General features: G+C 47.6%; 1 protein-coding gene across 1 annotated transcript in view; it reads right to left on the bottom strand.

Annotated features, from left to right (window-relative positions):
* The window catches only part of NEK4 (NIMA related kinase 4), a 922,900-nt gene that overhangs the window by 91,199 nt on the left and 807,823 nt on the right, over positions 1-23,878 (bottom strand). Inside the window, exon 14 of the mRNA XM_069643166.1 lies at positions 2,399-2,604. Within this exon, the coding sequence (XP_069499267.1) occupies positions 2,399-2,604 (206 nt within the window). The remainder of the gene's footprint in view (positions 1-2,398; positions 2,605-23,878) is intronic.

Below are 23,878 nucleotides of genomic sequence, written 5' to 3'. Positions count from 1 at the left end.
GCAAATGCGACAGCAAGTCTTCTTCTTCCAGCTGGGCGTCGAGGATCAGCAGTTCCAGTTACTCTTAGAGTGGAGACTCAGCTCCAGAACGCTTCTGAACGCTTCTGAACGCTCCTGAACAATTACCAGTGGTGAGAGGTCCCCAGATATACTATTCTGTCTCTCATCCACACTGCTGGCACACACTCAGCAGCCAATCATACAGAGGGGCATTCATGCAGTCAGTCAGCCAATCAGGCACACAGTGCATTCAGGCCACACTCCTCCCTTTCAGACACTCACAACAAGGAATCTGGATTGGGACAAGTACCCAGCCATTCAACACTACACACTGCATTCAGGCCAGTTTCGGGCAGGGCTGTCTCAGTCTTTGTCTCTCATGCCAGAAACCAGACAACCACAACAAGGAGTGTGTATTGGTCACACACTCTATTCACCCAGGTCCCACCCACAGGAGGTACCCACAACATACAGTCACTGGGAAGGCTCCTGTCAGTCTAGCTGGGCCTTCACAACAACACCATATATGGAACTTCCACCCAACAGCCAGTCAGGGGGAAGGGACAGAGTCAGGGCTTCCCAGGACTTTGGGAAACAAGGTAACAGGCAATAGAAAGCAACAGGCCACAGGGGCCATCTTGTTTCCTATCAGGAATCAACTGATCCCAATGGCAGGGCCTGGGTATCCCAAAATGGAGGACACCCAGAGCACCTGTCAAATTCAGCATGGAGCTGCCACCAGCCCATACCCTGCTCTGTGGGCCACCCACAGGTGCCCAAAAACATACACTAGGGGTACAGGGTTGTACCCCTACCCATGGGTGCCATAAGGGTATCCCATGGGTCTGTTCACCAAACCAAAAGAGAGCTGCACTGCCAGGAGTCCCACGTGGACTCCTGGGCAGAAAACATGACAGAACACACGATAAAAAGCAGTAAAGGACAAGGATTCAGAGGCCCTGTCCCTCTGATGCATTTCCAGCATCACAGATACCCACAGGGTGAGTGTGCCAGATGCACATTAGAGGCTTCAGGGCACCCAGATACCCACAGGGTGAGTGTGCCAGATGCACATTAGAGGCTTCAGGGAACCCAGATAACCACAGGGTGGGTGTGCCAGGGTGCACATTAGAGGCTTCAGGGCACCCAGATACCCGCAGGGTGGGTGTGCCAGGGTGCACATTAGAGGCTTCAGGGCACCCAGATAACCACAGGGTGGGTGTGCCAGGGTGCACATTAGAGGCTTCAGGGCACCCAGATACCCACAGGGTGAGTGTGCCAGGGTGCACATTGGAGGCTTCAGGGCACCCAGATAACCACAGGGTGAGTGTGCCAGGGTGCACATTGGAGGCTTCAGGGCACCCAGATAACCACAGGGTGAGTGTGCCAGATGCATATTAGAGGCTTCAGGGAACCCAGATAACCACAGGGTGAGTGTGCCAGATGCACATTAGAGGCTTCAGGGCACCCAGATAACCACAGGGTGAGTGTGCCAGATGCACATTAGAGGCTTCAGGGAACCCAGATAACCACAGGGTGAGTGTGCCAGATGCACATTAGAGGCTTCAGGGCACCCATATACCCACAGGGCGAGTGTGCCAGATGCACATTAGAGGCTTCAGGGCACCCAGATACCCACAGGGCGAGTGTGTCAGAAGCACATTAGAGGCTTCAGGGCACCCAGATACCCACAGGGCGAGTGTTCCAGATGCACATTAGAGGCTTCACGGCACCCAGATACCCACAGGGCGAGTGTGCCAGGGTGCACATTAGAGGCTTCAGGGCACCCAGATACCCACAGGGCGAGTGTGCCAGGGGGCACATTAGAGGCTTCAGGGCACCCAGATACCCACAGGGCGAGTGCGCCAGATGCACATCAGGGCACCCAGATACCCACAGGGTGAGTGTGCCAGGGTGCACATTAGAGGCTTCAGGGAACCCAGATAACCGCAGGGTGAGTGTGCCAGATGCACATTAGAGGCTTCAGGGCACCCAGATAACCGCAGGGTGAGTGTGCCAGATGCACATTAGAGGCTTCAGGGAACCCAGATAATCACAGGGTGAGTGTGCCAGATGCACATTAGAGGCTTCAGGGCACCCAGATAACCACAGGGTGAGTGTGCCAGATGCACATTAGATGCCTCAGGGCACCCATATACCCACAGGGTGAGTGTGCCAGATGCACATTAGAGGCTTCAGGGAACCCAGATAATCTCAGGGTGAGTGTGCCAGATGCACATTAGAGGCTTCAGGGAACCCAGATAAACGCAGGGTGAGTGCGCCAGGGTGCACATTAGGCACGTTACAAATGCCATATCATATCATGAGAGTTCAGATGTAGATTTGAATGCACTGCAAAAGAGAACACACACTTTAAAATCAATCGCAAGCTACACACCTTCAGGAACTTCACTCAAACGGAACTCCTGTGGCTCTTCAGCGACCTTCCCATGCAGAATCAATGTGTCTCTGTATTTTCTGTGAAGTTTGAACTCGCGCAGTGGGGCTGCAGCTGGAGCGGGTTCACATCTGTCCTTTGCCTCCAGTTTCAGGGTCTGCGTCATCAGCTCGACCAAATCATGCATTTCCGATGAATCCGATTTTCTGAAGAAGAAGGGAACAATTCAAATTAAAGTCCAGTAACATTGGGTTAGTCGCATATGCATTCAGCTCATTTGCATACCCGCAATGCACTGCTCAGAGTCTCTTAACTATAGGTGAACTTCTAGGGGTGGCACTCTGGCACGCCTGGCGTGTTGGCGGAGATATCTCGTGCCACTCTCAGTGACAATTGTGGAGCCAATATTGTCCTAACATTTTCCTTTCATAAGAATGATTTGCCAGTGTCGCCTTTAGTTCTCTAAATACCTGCTCTACGTTTCAATTGAGGCTGTCTGCAATATGGGGGCAAGGGAGTGCTGCCTAATCAATTACCATTACAGACGATTACCATGTTTGTAAAGCAGGCCAGACATGGAAGTAGTATTTTATGGCTCTTAAACGATAGGTGCCAACTCTACATGTAATTGACCTCAGCAGCGGGAAATGCTGACCCGCTGTTCTGGTTTATCAAAGATGCAATGTTATTTGCCGCAGTTTTCTTCCAGGGTGGATTATGGTGTTCCAGAGGCCAAATCTGTCAACTGCAAAGGACAGCATCCTCACATGGCGCAATGATACTTGAGAAAGGGGTGATTGGGGAAAAAAGATAATATACTCCTGAAGCTAGAAGTCGAGCTGAGCCAGCATGGGGAATGGTACGAAAGGTTCTTTTCCAGCAGTGTGGGGCAAGCAGTGGTACAGATTAGTTTGAATGCCCTGCACCCGGCCAATCGGATTGGCCTAAGTGCTCTGTCCACTGGATAGGGCAAAAAGCAGTAAGGCCATCGCCAATAAAGGCCTGAACATTCTATCCCATTGAATGGCTGGAGCACTTCCAGGGTACTCAGGAGTTACTATGTATGAGGATACGTTTGAGACAATTGGTTCACAATGAAGCTCGATATGTTGCACAGTTACATCTGATTAACTGTTGCCATTGCTAGATCTCGGTTGTGCCACCACGACAACAGAACCATGGTCTGCCACCCCCACCGTATGAGGTTGTTCCCAAAACTCCCCAGCAGCAACAGCAGACTCTGCTTTCTCGTATTCAGTGGCTCTTCAGCTTCCTACAGCATCTGTGGACACTAAACGTTGACGGAATATCCACTCTAATCCAAGGAACCCAAGCTTACCAGTTATCCCTGGAGCCAGAACTGGACAGAAACAGAAAGAGCCAGGCTCCCATATCCTACGTGAGAAAGCATGCATCAGCACCTGGACCCTGCACAATCAATCACCTGAAAGCGCTGTCATCAATTAGAAATACCAACAGCGGTGACTTGCCAAGAGCCAACGCGCTGGTACTTTAGATAGCTGTACAGAGGTACTCTTGTGAGGAACAACTCCAGAGACACCATGTAGGGAAGCCAACTCTTTTACTTAAGTTCCAGTTGACAAGGTAATGGCAAGCAGGTAAGTTACAAGCTAAGTAAGAAGGAAAGTACAGGAAACATCCACCGGCCTAAACACTCACAGGCTCTCAACTCCAACTGACATCCATGGAACATTCAGGGGCACTCGCCCAATATTCAACAGATGAGCATTCCACCAAGCATTCCTGCAGGGCCAGGGCGCATTCCAAATTGCTGGCATTCATGCAGGCCCAGGGCAAGGGAGACACAAGACGCAACAATAGTGTAGCCCTTTTTTAAACTTTTTTTTTAGTGTATTTGGTTTACAACGAACCTTTACCAAACGGTATATGTACATAATAGTTATTTTAGAATAATACATAAAACATAGAAATCCTAATACCAAAATTTGTATGTCAGCATAAAACAACGAGAGCATTCAAACTAAAAAACAGAAAGATCTATTTGAGGTATCAAAATAGAATGTTAGATTAGATACACATTAAAACAAACAAATGGATCAATACAGTCACAAAATAGATGTCTCCAATAATCACTTTCAACAGTCTAAGATCGTTACAAAATACCCAACTATTTAACATATGTGATCTATTGCATTTTTTGTGAGATCCAGAATCACCGCATGTTTGAGAATGAAAGCTTGGCTATTGCTAGTGTAGGGGAGGAATGGCCACGAGGCCCTCCTCACCTACAGCTCCCTCCCCAGGTGAGGACCATGGCTCGGTGGGAGCACCCTCATGCCACCCGGGCCCAGGTGGAGGGGGGTTCACCCGCCGACGACATTGCCCACACGCACCCTGTCTTTGCATTTACCGAAACTTAAGTTAGGCCTAGACGCCATCGTGCACAGCAAACATGGTGTGAGTTCAGCACACTGTAACGAGGCCCCCACCTTTGGAGGGCCTTTCATGCATCTCTGCCGCCTCAGCAGCCCTGGCAGATCCGCTGCGAGCGCGTTCCCATGAGAAAGTCGGAGATGAGCTAAACCCGAGATGCCAACACGGCAACATTATATTAGTAACAATGTGATATTGCACCCCGTATGACCCGGACCGCAAGGCCGGGGCAACGGGGAAAAAAGCTGAAGCATCACTATCTGAAGAAGGTAGAAAATAGTTCAAGTATTGGTGTTAATGAACTACCTCTGTTTAAAATGTGAACGAACCATAAAAATGTAACGTTATATGATATCCCTCCAGGTCTGGACTAATGCTGCTATAACCACGGAGAAAGATGTTGACCAAACGTGTAACCTCTATCTGTAAAAGTGTTTTTCAATAGTATGTAGAAACTTGAACTCATATATGTTTTGAATCACCCAAAGCGGCGAGCATCAATCTCTGTAGGCCATAACCTAGATATCCCTCGTATAACGTCTAATGTACATACAATACGCACACAATGTAGTGAACATAATGTTAGGTAATGAAAAGGTACTGGAACCGACTGTATTAAAGAAATGTGTAACGAAAATGAAATATATATATATATATATGTGTGTCTGAATAACGTTAAAATAAGGCAGAACAGTATAAAACTTCTGCATTCACTGATCAGCAACGCACGAGGAAAATACCTTTGTGAGTATATGCAAGGTCATTCCCTCTCCCACCCCACCAAGCCTGCCAGATAAAAAAGCTAAGACTTGTGCTGCGCTCCCTCACCTCCCCCAACCAAGCTGGCGTTACTTCAGAGAGTCAGAGGCCCCGGCGCCGCAACCAAGGCCACAGCCCGCCACCTGTGTTATTTACAGCACGGTAATAAACCCACGGATGAACCCACTGATCTACCAGCACCCTCTCATAAATCCCCACGAACCCCCCCAAGAATCCTGACCCCGTGTAAGGACGACCCCCATCATTGGGACAAGACACAGAGACCCATCTATATAATAACTTCTAACGCAGCAGACAGACATGTATCACTCGGCCCAGGTCCCAGAGCCCCGTCCCGTGACCTAAAATACCGGTCAATAAGACACAGGTAAATCTCACCCCAACCAACAACCACCAGACCTCTCACGAGGTGCATTCCTCATGTGTTGTGTTTATTTTATAAGATAAGCTAGTGAAGCGATTTATTAATGAACGTAAATGTCATTTTCTGAATAACTGTAGTGTGCATGGCCTAGGGCAAATGAGACAGGAAAGGTATTCGTTATTGTCACAGGCTGCCCCAGCACATCAACACCGCATGGATGACCTCAAGCCGGCCTGCCAGGCCCAACCCAACCCACAAGGCTGACCAGTGACGTCGTCCCGCCAAGACCAACCCCGCGCCAGCAACACCTATAGTTAGTCGACACCACCCAATCCCAATTGACTTGTGCCCCCTATAGTGTTTAGGTGTTGATGACGTTTTTTTGTATTAGAAATACGCCTGTCTTTGCTATTGTCAGGCAGAGCGCTCTCGTAGGTTGCAGAGTTCTTTGCATGCCTTATCCTTGGATAAACTCCCACTTACGCTCACCCGCACTCTGTCTTGGTCTTATTCCCACTACGGGAGAGTCCCTTATTGTCTCTCATTGCGGGGAGGATCGTGCTGAATTGGGGGCGCTTCCTTTCAGTGGTGACCCCGATAGCGTGATATCTCCAAACTATTTTTCCTAACTCCTTCTTAAACGACCCCCTTGTGGCACGAGAATCTCCGGTCGAGAAGGGATACGCACGGTGAGCCGTCTCCGGGAGGCCGCCCGCCAACGGCGACCGGCACAATAAGAAGTGCGCACTCAATGAGAAAGGGTACGGGATCCCGATTGGAAAAAAATCCCCTTTGAGTGCCGCTCGCCGGAGCCAGGGGCTGACCGTTGAGTTACCGGTGACGCCGCCTGGACGGACCCAGTTTCGGAGAGTATCGGTTCAAGACGGGCACGTGAGTACCGAGTGCGAGTGATCGTCAAGGGGAAAAGAAAGGGAATTGGGAATAACAGAACGGGGACAGGTAGAGGAGAAGAATATCGGGGGTCTACTACAGACGGGTCTTGAAATTTTCTTTATTCTTTCTTTTGCGTATGGCCATTAGGAGTAAGAAATAAGTGACGTGGTAGAAGTGACGGAAACCTAGCTCCGAGAGGGGGTGGAAGGCGGCGCCGCATAGTGCTATCTAGACTAGTACTGGGAATATATGAAGAAGTGAGAAATAAGTTATTGGTGTCTAGCAAAAGGAGACACCGGGAATATTTTTTAGTGATTGTGCTCTCTCTCTCTATTTCTTCTTTTTCCATTTCCACGGGGTAGGGGGCGAAAATGAGAAGGGTATAAAGAAGTTAGAACATCTTAAAAAGCGGGGACTCAGTAGTGGCACGTACAGACGTGAACACAGTAACCTTAGCAGGAAAACAGGGACAGCTGGTTAGGGAGGAAAGGGAGGAGAAAGACAAAGAGTGTGAGTGGAAAGCATTGTGAAGGGTGCGCGCACCGTACGAGTGTGAGAGACGAACGGGTGGCCGCGAGGTGGTGTCAGAGAGTGTGGCCATAACCAGTACTTGATCAATTACAAGTGAGATCACATAAGAGTGCCTGGGAATGGGAAGGAGATGAGATATGGTGAGTGAGAAGAGATTTGTGCAGTGAATAACGGTGGGTGATAATTTTAAGAGGTCCGCTCTTGTCTGTGCCATAAAGGAATACATACGCATATTTACAGCTAATAAAAGGTAACGAAAGCGAACGAGGTAGCGCTAGCGATTTAAAGGATGGGGGCTGAAACTCCCTTGTCACACATTTGCAAGAGCTTGCCGGGATATGCTGAACGCATAAATAAATATCATGATCAATGGTTAACAGAATTGAAAGGGGAGGGGTTGCCCCAGATTTGGCCAGAAGGAGGGTCTTTTGACAAAAGCGTTCTTGATATGGTATGTACATGTATTCGCCTTAAGTATAAGGGAAAAAAATGGCAGAACAGGAAGGAGATATTAGATCTTTGGAGATTGTTTGAGGAAGTACCCCCACCCAAAGCTCCAGCTCCAAATATTGATTTACCCTCCACCACAGACAATCCACTAATGATCCCGCGAGAGGAAAAGGAACAGTTAAGTACAGAACAGCCTGCGGAAGTGGTTATGTTGTACCCAATATTACCTAAACCAGCCCCTGCAGCAGGATATAGCGACCCGATTTATGTGCCTCCCCCTTCAACCAGCACGCCACAAAGACCAACTGCACCCCCACCATACGAAAACACCAGAGAGCGCACCCAGGGAGGCACACAGAGAGTGGACATAGAGAAGTTAACGAGTGACTTAGAGTCGAGGCTTACAGTGGCACGAGATGAGCTCTCAAGAATAAAAGACATATGTGAACGCACAGCGTGCGCCCCCACACAATCTGGACGCACGTCTAGAGCGTCGAGCGAAAGTAGACAAATTGAGGAAGGATGGAAAAAGGGGGAAATACTGTTCAGAATTGAGGAAGAACCGACCAGGATAATAGAAGTAGGGACAGCAGAAGGAAGCATTGGTGATGTCTCGAGAGAGAGAGGGATCAGAGAGGATTTGTTATGTGATGTCAGAGGAGGGGGGGATGAGAGTGATAGATTGAGCATGGCAGTAGGAGGAGAAGGCGAGGAGCTAGATGGGGCATGTTCACTGGGGACTATAGAGGATGAATGGATAGGACGACTAAGAAATAGGGTGGGGAAGATGGCGTCATTAGAGTCAGCAGTGACTAAGGAAAAGGAAGCTGCAACGGCAAAAGGGAAATTACAACTACCATTACTCCACAGGGGAGGTGGGAGGCCGAACTATATACCGTGGGCTCAGATGGACAAGGCTAACTTAATGAAATTACTACCACAGCTGTCAGGAGGGGCAAGTAAGTGGATATATGCATTTGAAAAACATACCGCGGGTATACCGCTGGCAGTAGGCGATGTGAAAAGCCTACTAGTGTCCGCAGTAGGGGATCAGGCAGACAGAGTGTGGGCTAAAGCGGGTTTTCCAGCTGTAACTTTGGAGTGTGATCGCCATGATGGGGCTTCTTTTAACACCGTGCGAGCAAGGGTGTGGGACGCACTGCGGGAAACCTTCCCAGATACCCCTGATCTGCAGTCAGTAATGCAATGTACCATGAATGATGGGGAGGACGCTATGGATTACATTCTCCGGGTGCAGGAGATGTGGAGAGCGGAAACGGGTACGCCCTGGCACCAATCCACGTCTCTATTTTACTTCATCATTAAAAGAGGGCTCCCAAAGGAAGTGCAAAAGGCACTAGATAAAATAGCAGGTGTTGAGGCAAAAGGCTGGCCGGAGATCCAAAGCATAATAGTACACCATTGTAAACGGATCAGAGAAAGAGAGAGGGAAGTAGCACAGAAAAGGTTGGCGGACGAGGCGAAGTTGGTGCAATCAAAATTGGTGAAGGTCGCAGCAGCGGTAGCGGGACTCCCACTCATACGGGAGGGAGAGGAAGGAGAGGAGGGGCAAATAGCAATACAAGGAAGAATAGCAGCGAATTGGGCAGGACAAGGGCAACGACAGTGGACAGAGCAGGAGCAGAACGGAGGTCCAACGTGGCAAGAGTGGGCCCCAAGAGGAGGAAGAGGTGGGTACAGGGGGCGAAGAGGAGGACAAGGGTATGGAGGAATGGGAGGAAATGGGTGGCAGGGTCCCAGAGGTCCACAGGGGAGCTGTTGGAATTGTGGGAGATGGGGGCATTACTCAAGGGAATGTAGGAGCAGACAAAACAACGGTTTCCAAGAGATAGAACAGTACGGACACCCCCATCCAGGAAGCCCCTACGGCCTCCCCATGGGACAATACCAGCAACCAGACAATGTAGTACAAAGGAGTAACGCACAACTACACGGACATCAATACCGAACACAAACCAGCCCACAGAATAATGACAATGTGCACTACACGCCTGGTAATACTTTCGCCACAGGAGCTAATGGGGCACCAGCCCCCGCACCTTACAGTGGAGTGTCAGTAGTTTCGGGGAATATTTTCGATCAAGGGGGGGCAATGAGACACCCCGCATAGGACAGCCCACAGAGAGCACTTGCGTGTCCAGTACTGTCTACGACCCACAATGCATCAGAGGAACCATTGATAGGAGCGCAGATAGGAGACAAGCAATTCATATTCATGGTGGATTCGGGAGCGGAGAAATCATGCATTAGAGAGGGCCGGTTCCCGTTATCTAATAGAACGTTAGAGACGCAGGGGTTCTCTGGGGCTGTAATTGAAGTTCCTTACACAGAGGTATTGGATGTGACAGTGGGGGGTAAAACAGTGAAAGCACCCTTACTGTACTATGAAAACTCTCCCATCAACTTACTGGGGAGAGATCTCTTGAGCAAACTAAACATGACCATATCATTCACAGGGAGCGGCATCGTATGTTCAACGCCAGGCATATGCCCCCTCCGTATATTAGCAGTAATACACGGCCACACAATAATAAAAGAGATCAGAGGGGTACCAAGAAATGAGGAGATGTTTGTTGAAGGCATGAGAACATTGGCTCTCATAGTACCAGAACTAAAAAGGGTGGAGTGGAGAATACCAGCAGAATTCCTTTTTCGTCCCATAGCAAGCCCTGACACTGCTCTTGGGGAAGTACTATCATTGGATTTGCATGCAATACATGTATCAGCAAACAGAATATGCGTGATTGGTATTGACATGGAAGGGTGTGAGTGGCGGACAGTATTGTGTACAAATGCAAATATCCCCCTGAGAGAGCTCTCGGACGAGGAGCTATTTTCTGACACTGAGGGAGATGGTGAAGTAGTGATGGAACTGGCAATGCCCTGCGACATCGTAGTTACAGCCAGACAAACTAAAGTTGAACTAATGGCGGTAGTAGGAGCACCGCATACATTTTTTGATGAAGACATGAGTTCAGTACCCGCTAACTTATGGACTAATGGCCCCCACGATGTAGGGTTGCTACATGAAGTTCAGCCTGTGGTGATAAAAATAAAACAAGGAGCAATACTACCCCGGGTGAAACAATATCCACTGTCGCGAGAAGCAGAAGAAGGGATCAGAGAGACAATAGAAGCACTGCTAGCACAGGGTATAATAGTGCCCTCAAACTCCCCATGCAACACATGCATTTACCCAATCAAAAAAGCGAAGGGGGGTTCATGGAGGATGATACAAGATTTACGCCCATTGAACGATGTGGTAATGAAGGAGTTCCCTTTAGTCCCGAACCCGGCGACAATACTGTGCAACATTCCAAAAATAGCATCACACTTCACAGTAATTGACTTAAAAAATGCATTCTTTTCGATTCCCTTGGCAGAAGAGAGCAGGTACTTGACAGCATTTACATTGGGAGGAAGGAGGTTCGAACACTGCAGACTACCACAAGGATATTGCGAGAGCCCAAGCATATTTAACAGGGTACTACATGAAGATCTGGGGAATTTGTCTGTAGAAAGCACAGTGATTCAGTACGTTGATGATTTATTGGTTTGTGCACAGGCTGAGGAAGAATGCAGACAGGACTCGATAACACTCTTGACATTATTGGCAAATAAGGGGTACAAGGTGGACAAGGGGAAGTTACAATACTGTCTGACGGAGGTCCTATACTTGGGTCAGTTGATATCAAAGGATGGCAAGCGAATTATACCAGACAGGGCACAGGCGATTAGAACAATTGGGGAGCCCAAAACAGTAAAAGAGATGCAGAAATTTCTGGGTATGTGTAACTATTGCCGAGCATGGATATTGGACTATGCGGCGTACACAAGGCCCCTGCTACAGGCACTGAAAGAAGCACAACAAAAACACAAACACATAGAATGGACAGAGGTGATGAACACAGCATTTAACTCACTAAAAGAGCTGATATCAAGCGCTCCAGTACTAGCAAACCCAGATTATGGGCGCGAATTCTTCTTATTTTCACACTGCAAAGGAACATTGATGACAGCAGTACTGACACAGAAAACATCCTTAGGGCACAAACCACTAGCTTACTACAGCGGCACCCTAGACGCAGTAATGCAAGGTCATTTCGCCTGCGAGCAATCCCTAGCTGCAGCCGCGTTCGCAATTGAAAAAAGTGCCACGATAGTAATGGGCTGCCCGGTGACACTGTTCGTGGAACACTCACTTTTTGCAATATTAGAGCGAACAAAGAGCACATTGACAACACAACGCGCCACAGCATATGAGATAATACTGTCCAGCGCTAACATCCATATAGTAAGATGTAAAACAGTGAACCCAGCCACATTCATCACAGAGGCATGCACCATAGAGGACATGCAAAACCACAACTGCGCCACGTACACAGGTGACGAAAGTAAGGATCAAGTGATTTTTGAAAATGCCCTGACCGAGGGTGAGGTGTATTTTGTGGACGGGTCAGCATCAATCGACATGGAGACAGGAGAAAAGCATGTGGGTATGGCAGTGGTACGATTAGAGGAAGATGAATATGAGATACTAGTACAACACCGCCTCCCATCGCACTATTCAGCGCAAGCAGCAGAACTAATAGCGCTAATAGAAGCATTGCATGCCGCCAAGGGGTGCGCAGTGACCATATATACAGACTCAGCATACATGACAACAACAGTTCACGGCGGGTTGGCCCGGTGGGGGCGGAGAGGGTTTCGGCGAGCAGACGGAGCGCCAGTCCAGCATGCAGAATTATTGAAAGAACTGATTGAGGCCCTGCAAGACCCCACGGCAGTGGCCATCGTAAAATGTCAAGCTCATACCGCAAATACAGATTTTATATCTTTGGGGAACGCGGCAGCAGACGCCGCTGCCAAAGCAGCTTCATATCTACAAAAAGGTGAAATAGGAGAGTACATGTTGCACCACACAGCAAGCCAAGAAGTCCCCACAGGATACAACATGATGTCCACACAGGAGATAATAGAGCTGCAAGAGGGAGCTAGTGCAGAGGAAAAATTGCTGTGGACTAAGAGAGGATGCAGCAAATCACCGACTGATTTATTGTGGCGACAAGAGAGTTCAGGAAAAGTGGTAATGCCAATTACGCTGTTAGAAATAACATTTCAACAACTACACTTTCCTGCACACAACACAAAGAAACACATAATGGCAGAGATACAAGAAGATTGGTTTACACCTTGCCTCCAGGAACACGTCACAAGGTTAGCTCTAGAATGCACGACATGTCAAATTTACAACTCAGGTATGACATTGCGTACACTAAGGGGTACGATACCAAAACCAAGTGGCCCATTCAGAGAGCTCCACATTGATTATGTAGACATGGGAGAAAGGTGTAACGGGGCTCGATATATGATTGTGGTTGTATGTCCATTTTCGAGGTGGGTGGAGGCAGGCCCTTGTGCCCGCCCTGACGCGAAGGGCGCCGCGAAGTTCCTAGTGCGGGAAGTGTTTCCGCGCTGGGGAATTTGCGACGTTATTCGCTCAGATAACGGGACGCATTTTGTTAATGAACTCTTTAAAGAAGTGACTACATTATTGGGAATAAAGCACAAATTATGTTCGATTTATCATCCTCAAAGTAATGGCGTCGTAGAAAAGATAAACGGCCTGTTAAAAAGCAGATTATCAAAACTTTGTTTTTCCCTTAAAAAGACTTGGATGTACTGCCTGCCTTTGGCCTTGTTTGAGCTACGAAACCAGCCAAGTAAGGATCACCATTTGTCCCCGCACGAGATCGTCACGGGAAGAAGAATGCACACAGCGCATTCGCCTCTCCGTGAGCGTTCTGATGCACACAGAAGCGCAGCTATATTGGGGGAGGAGTTCACAGAATACCTGCGAAAATTGACACGGGCAGCGCGCGTAATTTCAAAGCAACTAGCCCCCCCCTCGACAAGAGAGGAGGGGAACGCGACTGAACCAAACGGTTTGCCTGAAAAACCACTACAGCTAATGCCTGGTGACCTTATATATGTTAGAAGTTTTGTGCGGAGGTGGAACGCACCACGCTTCCATGGCCCCTATGAGGTAGTGTTTTGCACGCCTACAGCAGTAAAGGTTAAGGGCCTGCGATATTGGGTGCATTTGACAGATGTACGTAAAGCTTACAGCGCTGCGGAGAGTGAGGTGCAGGATGAGGCACAGGCAACAGCGGACGATGAAGTTGTGCGGAATGAATGATTTGAATTTTGTGTGCTTCATGAGATGAACAGTGAACACAATTAGCGCGCAACAAATGTCCTGGACTAAAACATGTACACATGTATATGTAAATTTTCTTTTTACAATTTTTGAAAGTTTTGCGTGGGGTTCTTTTTTCCCTTCCTGTACTCTTTAAGATGTTTTTTATTATTGTTGTTTTTAAAAATGTCATGTTTTTTATTATTTATATATATATATAGTAAGGTACGAATAATATTGACTGAAAGCTACCTTGTCTGTCAACAAACCCCCTTCCTCACCCAACCCTATATTTTATCACCGAAACGTTACAATGTGGAAATGCTTACATGTTTGTATTTAATGAACTTTTGTGTCTCAAACAGGATTTATCATGGCATCGAATGGGCAGCCTGCAACTAATAGATATGTTAGATTTAGAGAAATGTTAGTGGCTAGATTAACATATTCATTTGAATGTGGTTTATCAATGTGTGCTATCGTGTTCTTCATCTCAATGTTTTGTCTGGTGTTACACTGGATTATAGCGTTCATCTCTACCGAGATGAACGAGGGGGGAGGGGGGAACAACACCACCCTTGCTCCTGGAACGAAAACAATTCCGACTGTAGGTATCAAAGAAGGTGATTTCTTGATCTGGGATGGATCACACTTTGTGTGGGGATACTATACTACACCACCCACTGCTGTCCTCTCACAATGGAGAACCAAAAATGTAGATAATGACACAATGTCCCAACCTGGAACATACAACAACCACACGATCCCTCCCGCCCCAATTTCAAACAACGATCTCTTGTTTATTAATGAGGATGGAAAAGTGATTATGATGACAGAACACAAGTCCCTATATGAAGAATTAGAAAAGGGGGGGTGGGAGGGAGGAAGGGGGGCCTGGTTCTTCACCTCCTATAACGAGAAGGTACAGAAGAAGGGAGAAAAGTAGGCGGAGAAGAGAGACTGGTGGAAAAGGGTATGATGAGTATTATGGGCTAGGGTTAGACAAAATGGAAGACCCACGACACCCTCACCAAGCAAATAAATGGTATGCAGATATGAGCACAACAGCTAAACAAACAACCAATGAGAGCTGTTATGTCTGCTCACTTATCCCCCATGCATCAGGCACACCTAAAGTATTGTTGCCACGAGAATTGCCCATTGTGGATGCCCAATGTCTCCTTCATCTCACGCTGTGTAGAATAAAGAACACTTTCCAAGCACACGATGTCTCTTTCAGAATGGTACAGAACAACAAAACGTGCTATTCGCAAGCGTCTGGAGTGATCTGCCTTAAAGAACCTTTCTTTGCAATACAAGGGACACTGTTTTCCGAAAGCAAATGGAAAGACGAAGAAGTGCTGTGCAAGGCAGAAGCACTGAAGGGTGTTCAACCGGAAAAGTTGCGGTGGATGGAAAGAACGTGCTTGCCAATATGGAAAGAACACATCCCTAAATTAACATGGGTAACAGCGATGGAAAAACCCTTTAAGCTACAAAGTGAAATACAAAACAAACTATGTTTCAAGGGAGAAGGAAAAATGGCAATAGGAACGAACAAGAACTGTAACAAAACTCTCACCATCCCAGATATGAAAAAAGGAACAGCAGCACTAATGGACACCTACTGGGTATGCGGGAACAAGGCGTACCTGCACCTTCCCCAATCATGGAGTGGTAGCTGCTCAATGGCCACTTTGCATTCAACACTAATGGTGATTCCCGAAAGCCATATTGACAGAAGTAACACGATGAACGAAGGCTTGAACCAGAATGCAGCGTCTCCAACTACACAAGCGCACCTTTATGTCCTGTCCTCCGGAGGGAAAGGAGAAGAGCTCTCAAGGAACAAGCGAGCCTCGAACTACATATCACAAGCATCATCTGATTTATTGGCACAGATCCCAGACAAGTATCGCCTGTTCAGCTCCGTGGAAACATTCTTTGCTTCACTAGTATCAAGTGTCCAAGCAAGAGCAAATGCAAAATGGCTCCAGATCACACGTTGGAACTGATCCAGTTGGCCAATGACACTGAAGAAGGGTTTAACATAATAAAGGTGGAACTACGAGCTCTGCGATTAATGACCATGCAAAACAGGTATGTCCTAGACCTGTTAACAGCAATCGATGGAGGTGTTTGCCGAAAAATAGGAAGTGCATGCTGCACGTTCGTACCTTCCGAAGACGCAGAAAATGGGTCCCTGTCCCACGTTATTGAAGCAGTACATAACCTGGGCGAGAAGATGAAAATGGAAGGTGGAGCTGAGGATAGCTCGTGGTTCGACAATATCTTCTCTTGGGTTCCCTCATGGCTTGGAGTGACAATGAAGTTCCTGATACCAATAGTGGTGATCATCCTTGTGATGTTCTGCCTGTGCCAGGTGGGCCTCCGATGTTGTGCTAATGCAGTCCCTAACGGTGCAATGATGATGGTGACAATGGGCAACTCCGGTGGTACAATTAAAGCAACACAAGAAGTACATGTGCAGACAGGAACAGACAACACCCCCAGGTACCAGTTAGTGCCTATGTGCCGTGACAAGTACATAGTAGATAAGCTATGGCACACCACGATTAAAGAACCACGAGACGTAGAACTGGAATGGTATGAGGAGGTCTGGGTAGATCTGGAAGAGACCGGCGACTGTATATATTTGACATGTACACCAGACGAGTATGCTAGGAGAGGTGAGAGCTTAAGGGGGGTGTGCAGAGCATGGATGCCTATAAAAGGAACCCCTGCATGGGATGGTGCAGTGTTAGAAGAACAAGAATGTAGAAGATTAGAAGAGCTAAAGAAATTCGTTACTTTAAGTAACGAAAGGGGGGAAATGTAGGGGAGGAATGGCCACGAGGCCCTCCTCACCTACAGCTCCCTCCCCAGGTGAGGACCATGGCTCGGTGGGAGCACCCTCATGCCACCCGGGCCCAGGTGGAGGGGGGTTCACCCGCCGACGACATTGCCCACACGCACCCTGTCTTTGCATTTACCGAAACTTAAGTTAGGCCTAGACGCCATCGTGCACAGCAAACATGGTGTGAGTTCAGCACACTGTAACGAGGCCCCCACCTTTGGAGGGCCTTTCATGCATCTCTGCCGCCTCAGCAGCCCTGGCAGATCCGCTGCGAGCGCGTTCCCATGAGAAAGTCGGAGATGAGCTAAACCCGAGATGCCAACACGGCAACATTATATTAGTAACAATGTGATATTGCACCCCGTATGACCCGGACCGCAAGGCCGGGGCAACGGGGAAAAAAGCTGAAGCATCACTATCTGAAGAAGGTAGAAAATAGTTCAAGTATTGGTGTTAATGAACTACCTCTGTTTAAAATGTGAACGAACCATAAAAATGTAACGTTATATGATATCCCTCCAGGTCTGGACTAATGCTGCTATAACCACGGAGAAAGATGTTGACCAAACGTGTAACCTCTATCTGTAAAAGTGTTTTTCAATAGTATGTAGAAACTTGAACTCATATATGTTTTGAATCACCCAAAGCGGCGAGCATCAATCTCTGTAGGCCATAACCTAGATATCCCTCGTATAACGTCTAATGTACATACAATACGCACACAATGTAGTGAACATAATGTTAGGTAATGAAAAGGTACTGGAACCGACTGTATTAAAGAAATGTGTAACGAAAATGAAATATATATATATATATATGTGTGTCTGAATAACGTTAAAATAAGGCAGAACAGTATAAAACTTCTGCATTCACTGATCAGCAACGCACGAGGAAAATACCTTTGTGAGTATATGCAAGGTCATTCCCTCTCCCACCCCACCAAGCCTGCCAGATAAAAAAGCTAAGACTTGTGCTGCGCTCCCTCACCTCCCCCAACCAAGCTGGCGTTACTTCAGAGAGTCAGAGGCCCCGGCGCCGCAACCAAGGCCACAGCCCGCCACCTGTGTTATTTACAGCACGGTAATAAACCCACGGATGAACCCACTGATCTACCAGCACCCTCTCATAAATCCCCACGAACCCCCCCAAGAATCCTGACCCCGTGTAAGGACGACCCCCATCATTGGGACAAGACACAGAGACCCATCTATATAATAACTTCTAACGCAGCAGACAGACATGTATCACTCGGCCCAGGTCCCAGAGCCCCGTCCCGTGACCTAAAATACCGGTCAATAAGACACAGGTAAATCTCACCCCAACCAACAACCACCAGACCTCTCACGAGGTGCATTCCTCATGTGTTGTGTTTATTTTATAAGATAAGCTAGTGAAGCGATTTATTAATGAACGTAAATGTCATTTTCTGAATAACTGTAGTGTGCATGGCCTAGGGCAAATGAGACAGGAAAGGTATTCGTTATTGTCACAGGCTGCCCCAGCACATCAACACCGCATGGATGACCTCAAGCCGGCCTGCCAGGCCCAACCCAACCCACAAGGCTGACCAGTGACGTCGTCCCGCCAAGACCAACCCCGCGCCAGCAACACCTATAGTTAGTCGACACCACCCAATCCCAATTGACTTGTGCCCCCTATAGTGTTTAGGTGTTGATGACGTTTTTTTGTATTAGAAATACGCCTGTCTTTGCTATTGTCAGGCAGAGCGCTCTCGTAGGTTGCAGAGTTCTTTGCATGCCTTATCCTTGGATAAACTCCCACTTACGCTCACCCGCACTCTGTCTTGGTCTTATTCCCACTACGGGAGAGTCCCTTATTGTCTCTCATTGCGGGGAGGATCGTGCTGAATTGGGGGCGCTTCCTTTCACTAGCATACACCTACTCCAAGTAGCTTCTCTTGAAAACTCTGATCCCGATACAAGATAGGTGCTGAATGTCCTAAACCTAATGTCATCAAACCACTCGCAGGTGTTTAAGTGTTTCTTTCTCTACATATCTGGTACAAAACCGGCATAAGCCTGTGGGACCATTCATTGTTTTTTTGTCCCAGGCTTGGAGCTTTTCGCTGGTAAAAAATAAATTGAATTTGTAGCGCATATAAGTTTTTCTTACTTTTTTGCATGGAAATTTGAGAATATACATTGCTCTTTCACTCCATTTTCTGGGAAATTTGCGACATTCTATAAAAAGACTTGTAACCACAAACTTTATCTGTCAGAATACACCATTGGTATTTTTGATATTTATGTTTACAAGCAGGCAATTTTGCACAAAGCTCTTCTTTTGAGATTGAGATAGCCTCGAGAATTAAGTTGACTTTTTGTGTAATTTTTTTGATAGAAGGAAATCTGGCCTCCATGTACAGAAGGGGCAGTTCCTAGAGTTTCTCGGCGGCTGCATGATTTTGGCATGGTTATTCACTAGGCGCCAGTTCCATTTAGCAGAGAGCGGAAGAAGTCCAAACTCATAGCATATAATGGCATTAGGAATTGTAGAAGGCAATACCAAGACACATTTCCACAGCCTACCTTGCATCATATCTGTTATGTAAACTACTGTAAAGATCAGGGGAATGAGTAGAATGTATGGGGTCTGTGATGTACAATGGTTCTTAGATAATAATGTTTAGGTTTGAGGGGTGGCAGTTGGCTTGGGAGAACTGAGCAGGATGGCTGGGGGTCTTATGTATTCTACACAGAATCTACAATAAAGCCTGCTGTGTATATTCATATGAGTCAGCGTGCATCTTTATAATATCTAGTTAAGTATCCATGTCACATATGCAGATATCAAGCCCATGAAGAATAATAGGTTCCACTTTTAACAAATAGAACTGTATAAGCTAGTAGCGAGGACTTACAATAACTGTAAACAATTATTTTCATTTGGGAGATCAGCGATTTGATTTTATTATTTAAGATGTCTTCCACATTTCTGCAGGATAATGATCTGTTAACGTATAACCTAAGTATCGAATTGTAGGTGCACAGATGATTGCTGTTTCATCCAATTTCCAGACAAACCTTGGTGTTTCCCATCTGAAAAGATTGATATGTAACATTTGGACGGATTAGCTTGGAGGTTATATGCTGTTGTGTGAAGCATGTAAACAGCTTTAACTTGTTTTGGAGCCCAAATGGTGTCCTGTCAAAAAACAACCAGTCATCTACAAAACCTATCCAGTTTAAAAAAGAGGACCCAATTTTGCAGGGTACATGGCAAGATCTTTCCATGAATAATCAAGGTCTGATATGTAAAGATTAAAAGTACCGCTGCCAGATTGCAGCCTTGTTTAAGCCCAATATATGTGAAGATGGGATCCGTGATTGGCCCTTCCCGATTTAGTCTAATCCTGAAGGATGTATTACAGTGTAGTAAGGCGTTAATAGAAACAATATGTGACGGAAAACCCAATTTAAGCATTTTTAACCAGAGTACTTTTCTTAGGACTGTATCAAAAGCAGCGGTTAAGTCTAAAGCTGCCATGTAAATCGGGCCTGTTTTCAAGTGTTTTGTTTGATACTGCAGATGTGCTACAATAGCTGCATTTAGAGAGCATCCCATGGACTTGCAAATCTGACATCCCACCTGATTTCGGGGCAAGATATTGTTCTGGGTAATAAACAATTGCACCGAATCTAACAGCAATACTGAAAAGATTTTAGAGGATGAATCCAGTAGTGCTATGGGATGGGTCTAAAATTTCGAGGGGGACTTGCTGGGACTTTTTTGTAAACAGGGATGATGTTAGCAGAGCACCACAATGATGGCAGCATCCCTGATTGATAGATGCCATCAAATTTCATCTTTAATATCTTGGCCCAAAAGACAGGATCACATTTCAACGGGCAAGGGGGAATACCATCTGGCCCAGCAGCTTTTGAGTTTTTAGTCCTATTTATTACCTCTTCAATATCCTCCCGAGACCAGGGTGAGTGCCCAGCGGTAAATGATTTATCGTTTACCCAGTCAGTTGAACAAAAGCTCAGGAGCAAGCGATATTTCTGAGAAATATAGCTGACCACACTGCTGCATTTATCGAGGGCTCTGTATAAATTGCAGAATCAGTGGTGAGTGTTCGTAATGTGGTCCATATCTGCCTATTACCATGTTTTAATATTTATTGGGACCACTTCAGAGTTTGTGAGGAAACATGAAGGCATTACGGTGTTAGGGAGAATTCTCATTCTATGGCTAATTTCCCTTACCTATAGAGTCTCCCAGCAGCTTTGCTGGCTTTGAAGGGTTTGTTTTTTTCTCCTGCTAAGAGTGAGACTCTTTTTCACACTCTTAGGCATTTTTTACTATGTGTGTCCTAGGCTATTTTTTGTGTTTAATGTCTATGGAGTTTCTCTCCCCTCCATAGGAACCATCTGTATCCACATGTGTTACACAGCACCCTCCGTGCAGTGACACAGGGGTGTCATAGCGACCCCCAAACATAGACTCCATGCCCTGGGACAGACTACTGTCTCCCAGGGCATGTAAAGTCCACATTGACTTTACTAGTTACTCTTTATGAACAAAACCAGTACAACCCATCTTACTATGGAGGTACTGGCAAGGGTTAATAGTTTTCCCTTATGTTCATTTTCGAGAGGGTATCGTACAGTCTCACTCTCAAAAGTTTCTGGCTGGTGGCAGTGGTTACTACCAAAAATATTCGACCACAAATATTTCTTTATGGGATTTTCCCATTGTTCGAGGCTGCCACATTAACTGACAGCCTCTAACATACCGCCGGTTTATTTTTATATTAACTTTACTCCAGTAGGTTTTATTTGCCAGAACTTTTATAGAAATTCTTTCTCGTATCTTTCTCTAAGATCCTAACCCAGGTCAGGGATTCTTTGTTCGTCCTTTTGGCGGGCTTCTGCCAAGAAGCCCACATTTCGCGCCACTGGGACTGGGGTGGACCCATTGTGTGGGATGGGGAGCAGGACCCCAGGATAGGGTTGCCTCAGCAACCCATGTCGCACTCTGCTCTGGTAGGCTGGAGGGTCTCCCGCCAGGATGACCACTCCACTGTGCGAGTGACAGCTAGGCTGTATGAATGGGGATCTTTTTGCATAAAAGCAGGGTCCTGAGGCCTGGAAGAGCAAGACGTCGCCACTGGAACTAAGAAGCCGAAGAGGAGAGAAGCCAAAGACATCTGAACCACTGGTGAAGCCCTGCTGCAGTGTCTCACTACCTTTCTCCACACGACGAGAGAAGATCTTCATCTGCAAGAGCCTTCTTCCCTTGAGCTGGTGGGGCCAACCAGTTTGCCAATCGCCTTCCACGACCTGCCTTGGTCGAATCACCAGTGCCCTGCACTCGGAGACCGGATAGCCAGGCACTCGTCCACCCGGACTGCGATTTAAAGGAGCGCGCCTTTTGTTTCATTTGGCAGCACCGTGGCTGGTTTCATCCCTGGGTAGCGCAGTAACTCGAACCTTCCTCCACAACGAGATCCTCTCTTCTTCTGCTAGATCTCCCGCACTGCAGGAACAACCTGGAACAACCGCCACCGCAGGAGCCTCTTCTTCATTTTAAGGTACCTTGTTCCGCCAGGTCGCCCTTTTCGTTTGGTAGCGCTAAAGGTGTTTTAAATTCTTTACCTACCTGTTGGGTTGGCCGCCCCCATCTTCTAACATTGTCTTTCACCTTCTTCAACCAACCTTTCCAACCGTTTAACAAAGAATTTACCTTAGCTACAAGGACATTTTGCTCCTGGGTGTTTTGCCCTGTACCACCGACTCTGGCGGAATCTGTTATAACTGCCCTCTCTAGATTGCTTCTCAACTAGAAACGTGTTGGTGCACCTTACTCTTATAACCACCTCTTCCTTCCCACTTTTAAAACTTGTGAAGTGCCATTTTGCTCGGTTTTCACCTAAGTATAATACAAGCTAAAGTATCGCCTTGCCTAAACCTGTTCAAAACTTATTGGGAAGTGTTGCTAGGGTGCCTAAGAGTATATTCCTGTATAACTTGCACTTTCCCTCCCTTGTGAGAAATTGCTAGAGTGCCATTTGTGTTTGGTTTTCACTGTGACGTTTTGCTCAGTTTTCACTCTTGCTCAAACTTGTCTACAATTTAACTAGAAAGTTGTGTATACTTTTCTTGACTGATTTTAACTTGCTTTAAGAACTGTGATTGGAGGTGCGCATGCGCGAGCGACGTATGCGCTGCTAAAACCAACGGCTCCCGGCGGCCGCTGCTAATATCCTGCATATTTTCCACTTTACGTGGACTAATCGTGCCTCAACCGCCCACCAGCGGTGGCGGCCCCATCAGAGCTGCTGACGCCGCACTCCGGAGAGAAACCGGGAAGGGGGACACCAGAACCAGCCCGCGGACCGCCGACGGACGACAGGCGACCATCGCGGCGCGGGCGGAAGAGGAGGACCGCCCCTCCCCCCCGGAGGCGCTGAGTTCGCTAGCTCCCAGGCGAGATTGTCGCTCGGTACGCGACCCCGCGGCGCTCTCCGGGGGCCATTGAGCGGCTGAGGAGGGTCCCCCCCCCCCACCTCCTCCACCCTCGAGACAACAGGGGCTTACACACTACGGGAGCAACGCATCTGGAGAGGCTTTGCGGCCTGGGCTCTGCAGCACCAGCCTTACCCGCTGGACCTCTGCCCCTCCCCCTCACCAGCAAGACTGAGACCCAGGGTCGAGCGGCAGCAGGAGCCGTGAGCTGCGCTCCCCTGTTGAGGAAGACACGCTGCAACCAGAGGCACCCACGACAGGTACAAGGGAGCGGGGGGCGGACGCTTTGCTTGTTTTTCTCCCCTGCGACCCCTTTCTGCAACCAGCCTGCTGCAGAACCCACAGTACACAGGTGTGCCACAGACCAGCACCAGACCCAGAGCGCTGCTACGACCTACGTGTCCGCGGTGGACCCCAAAACTCCGCGTGAACAGTGGAACAGCCCTGCCTCTCCCTTGGGACCACCTACCTCACACCC

The sequence above is a fragment of the Ambystoma mexicanum genome, chromosome 2p (genome assembly GCF_040938575.1).
Source record: "Ambystoma mexicanum isolate Mex_15411 chromosome 2p, UKY_AmexF1_1, whole genome shotgun sequence".
Classification (NCBI taxonomy): Eukaryota; Metazoa; Chordata; class Amphibia; order Caudata; family Ambystomatidae; genus Ambystoma; species Ambystoma mexicanum.
The sequence above is the reverse complement of the archived record's forward strand: the minus strand, read 5'-3'. Positions and strand labels throughout refer to the sequence as shown.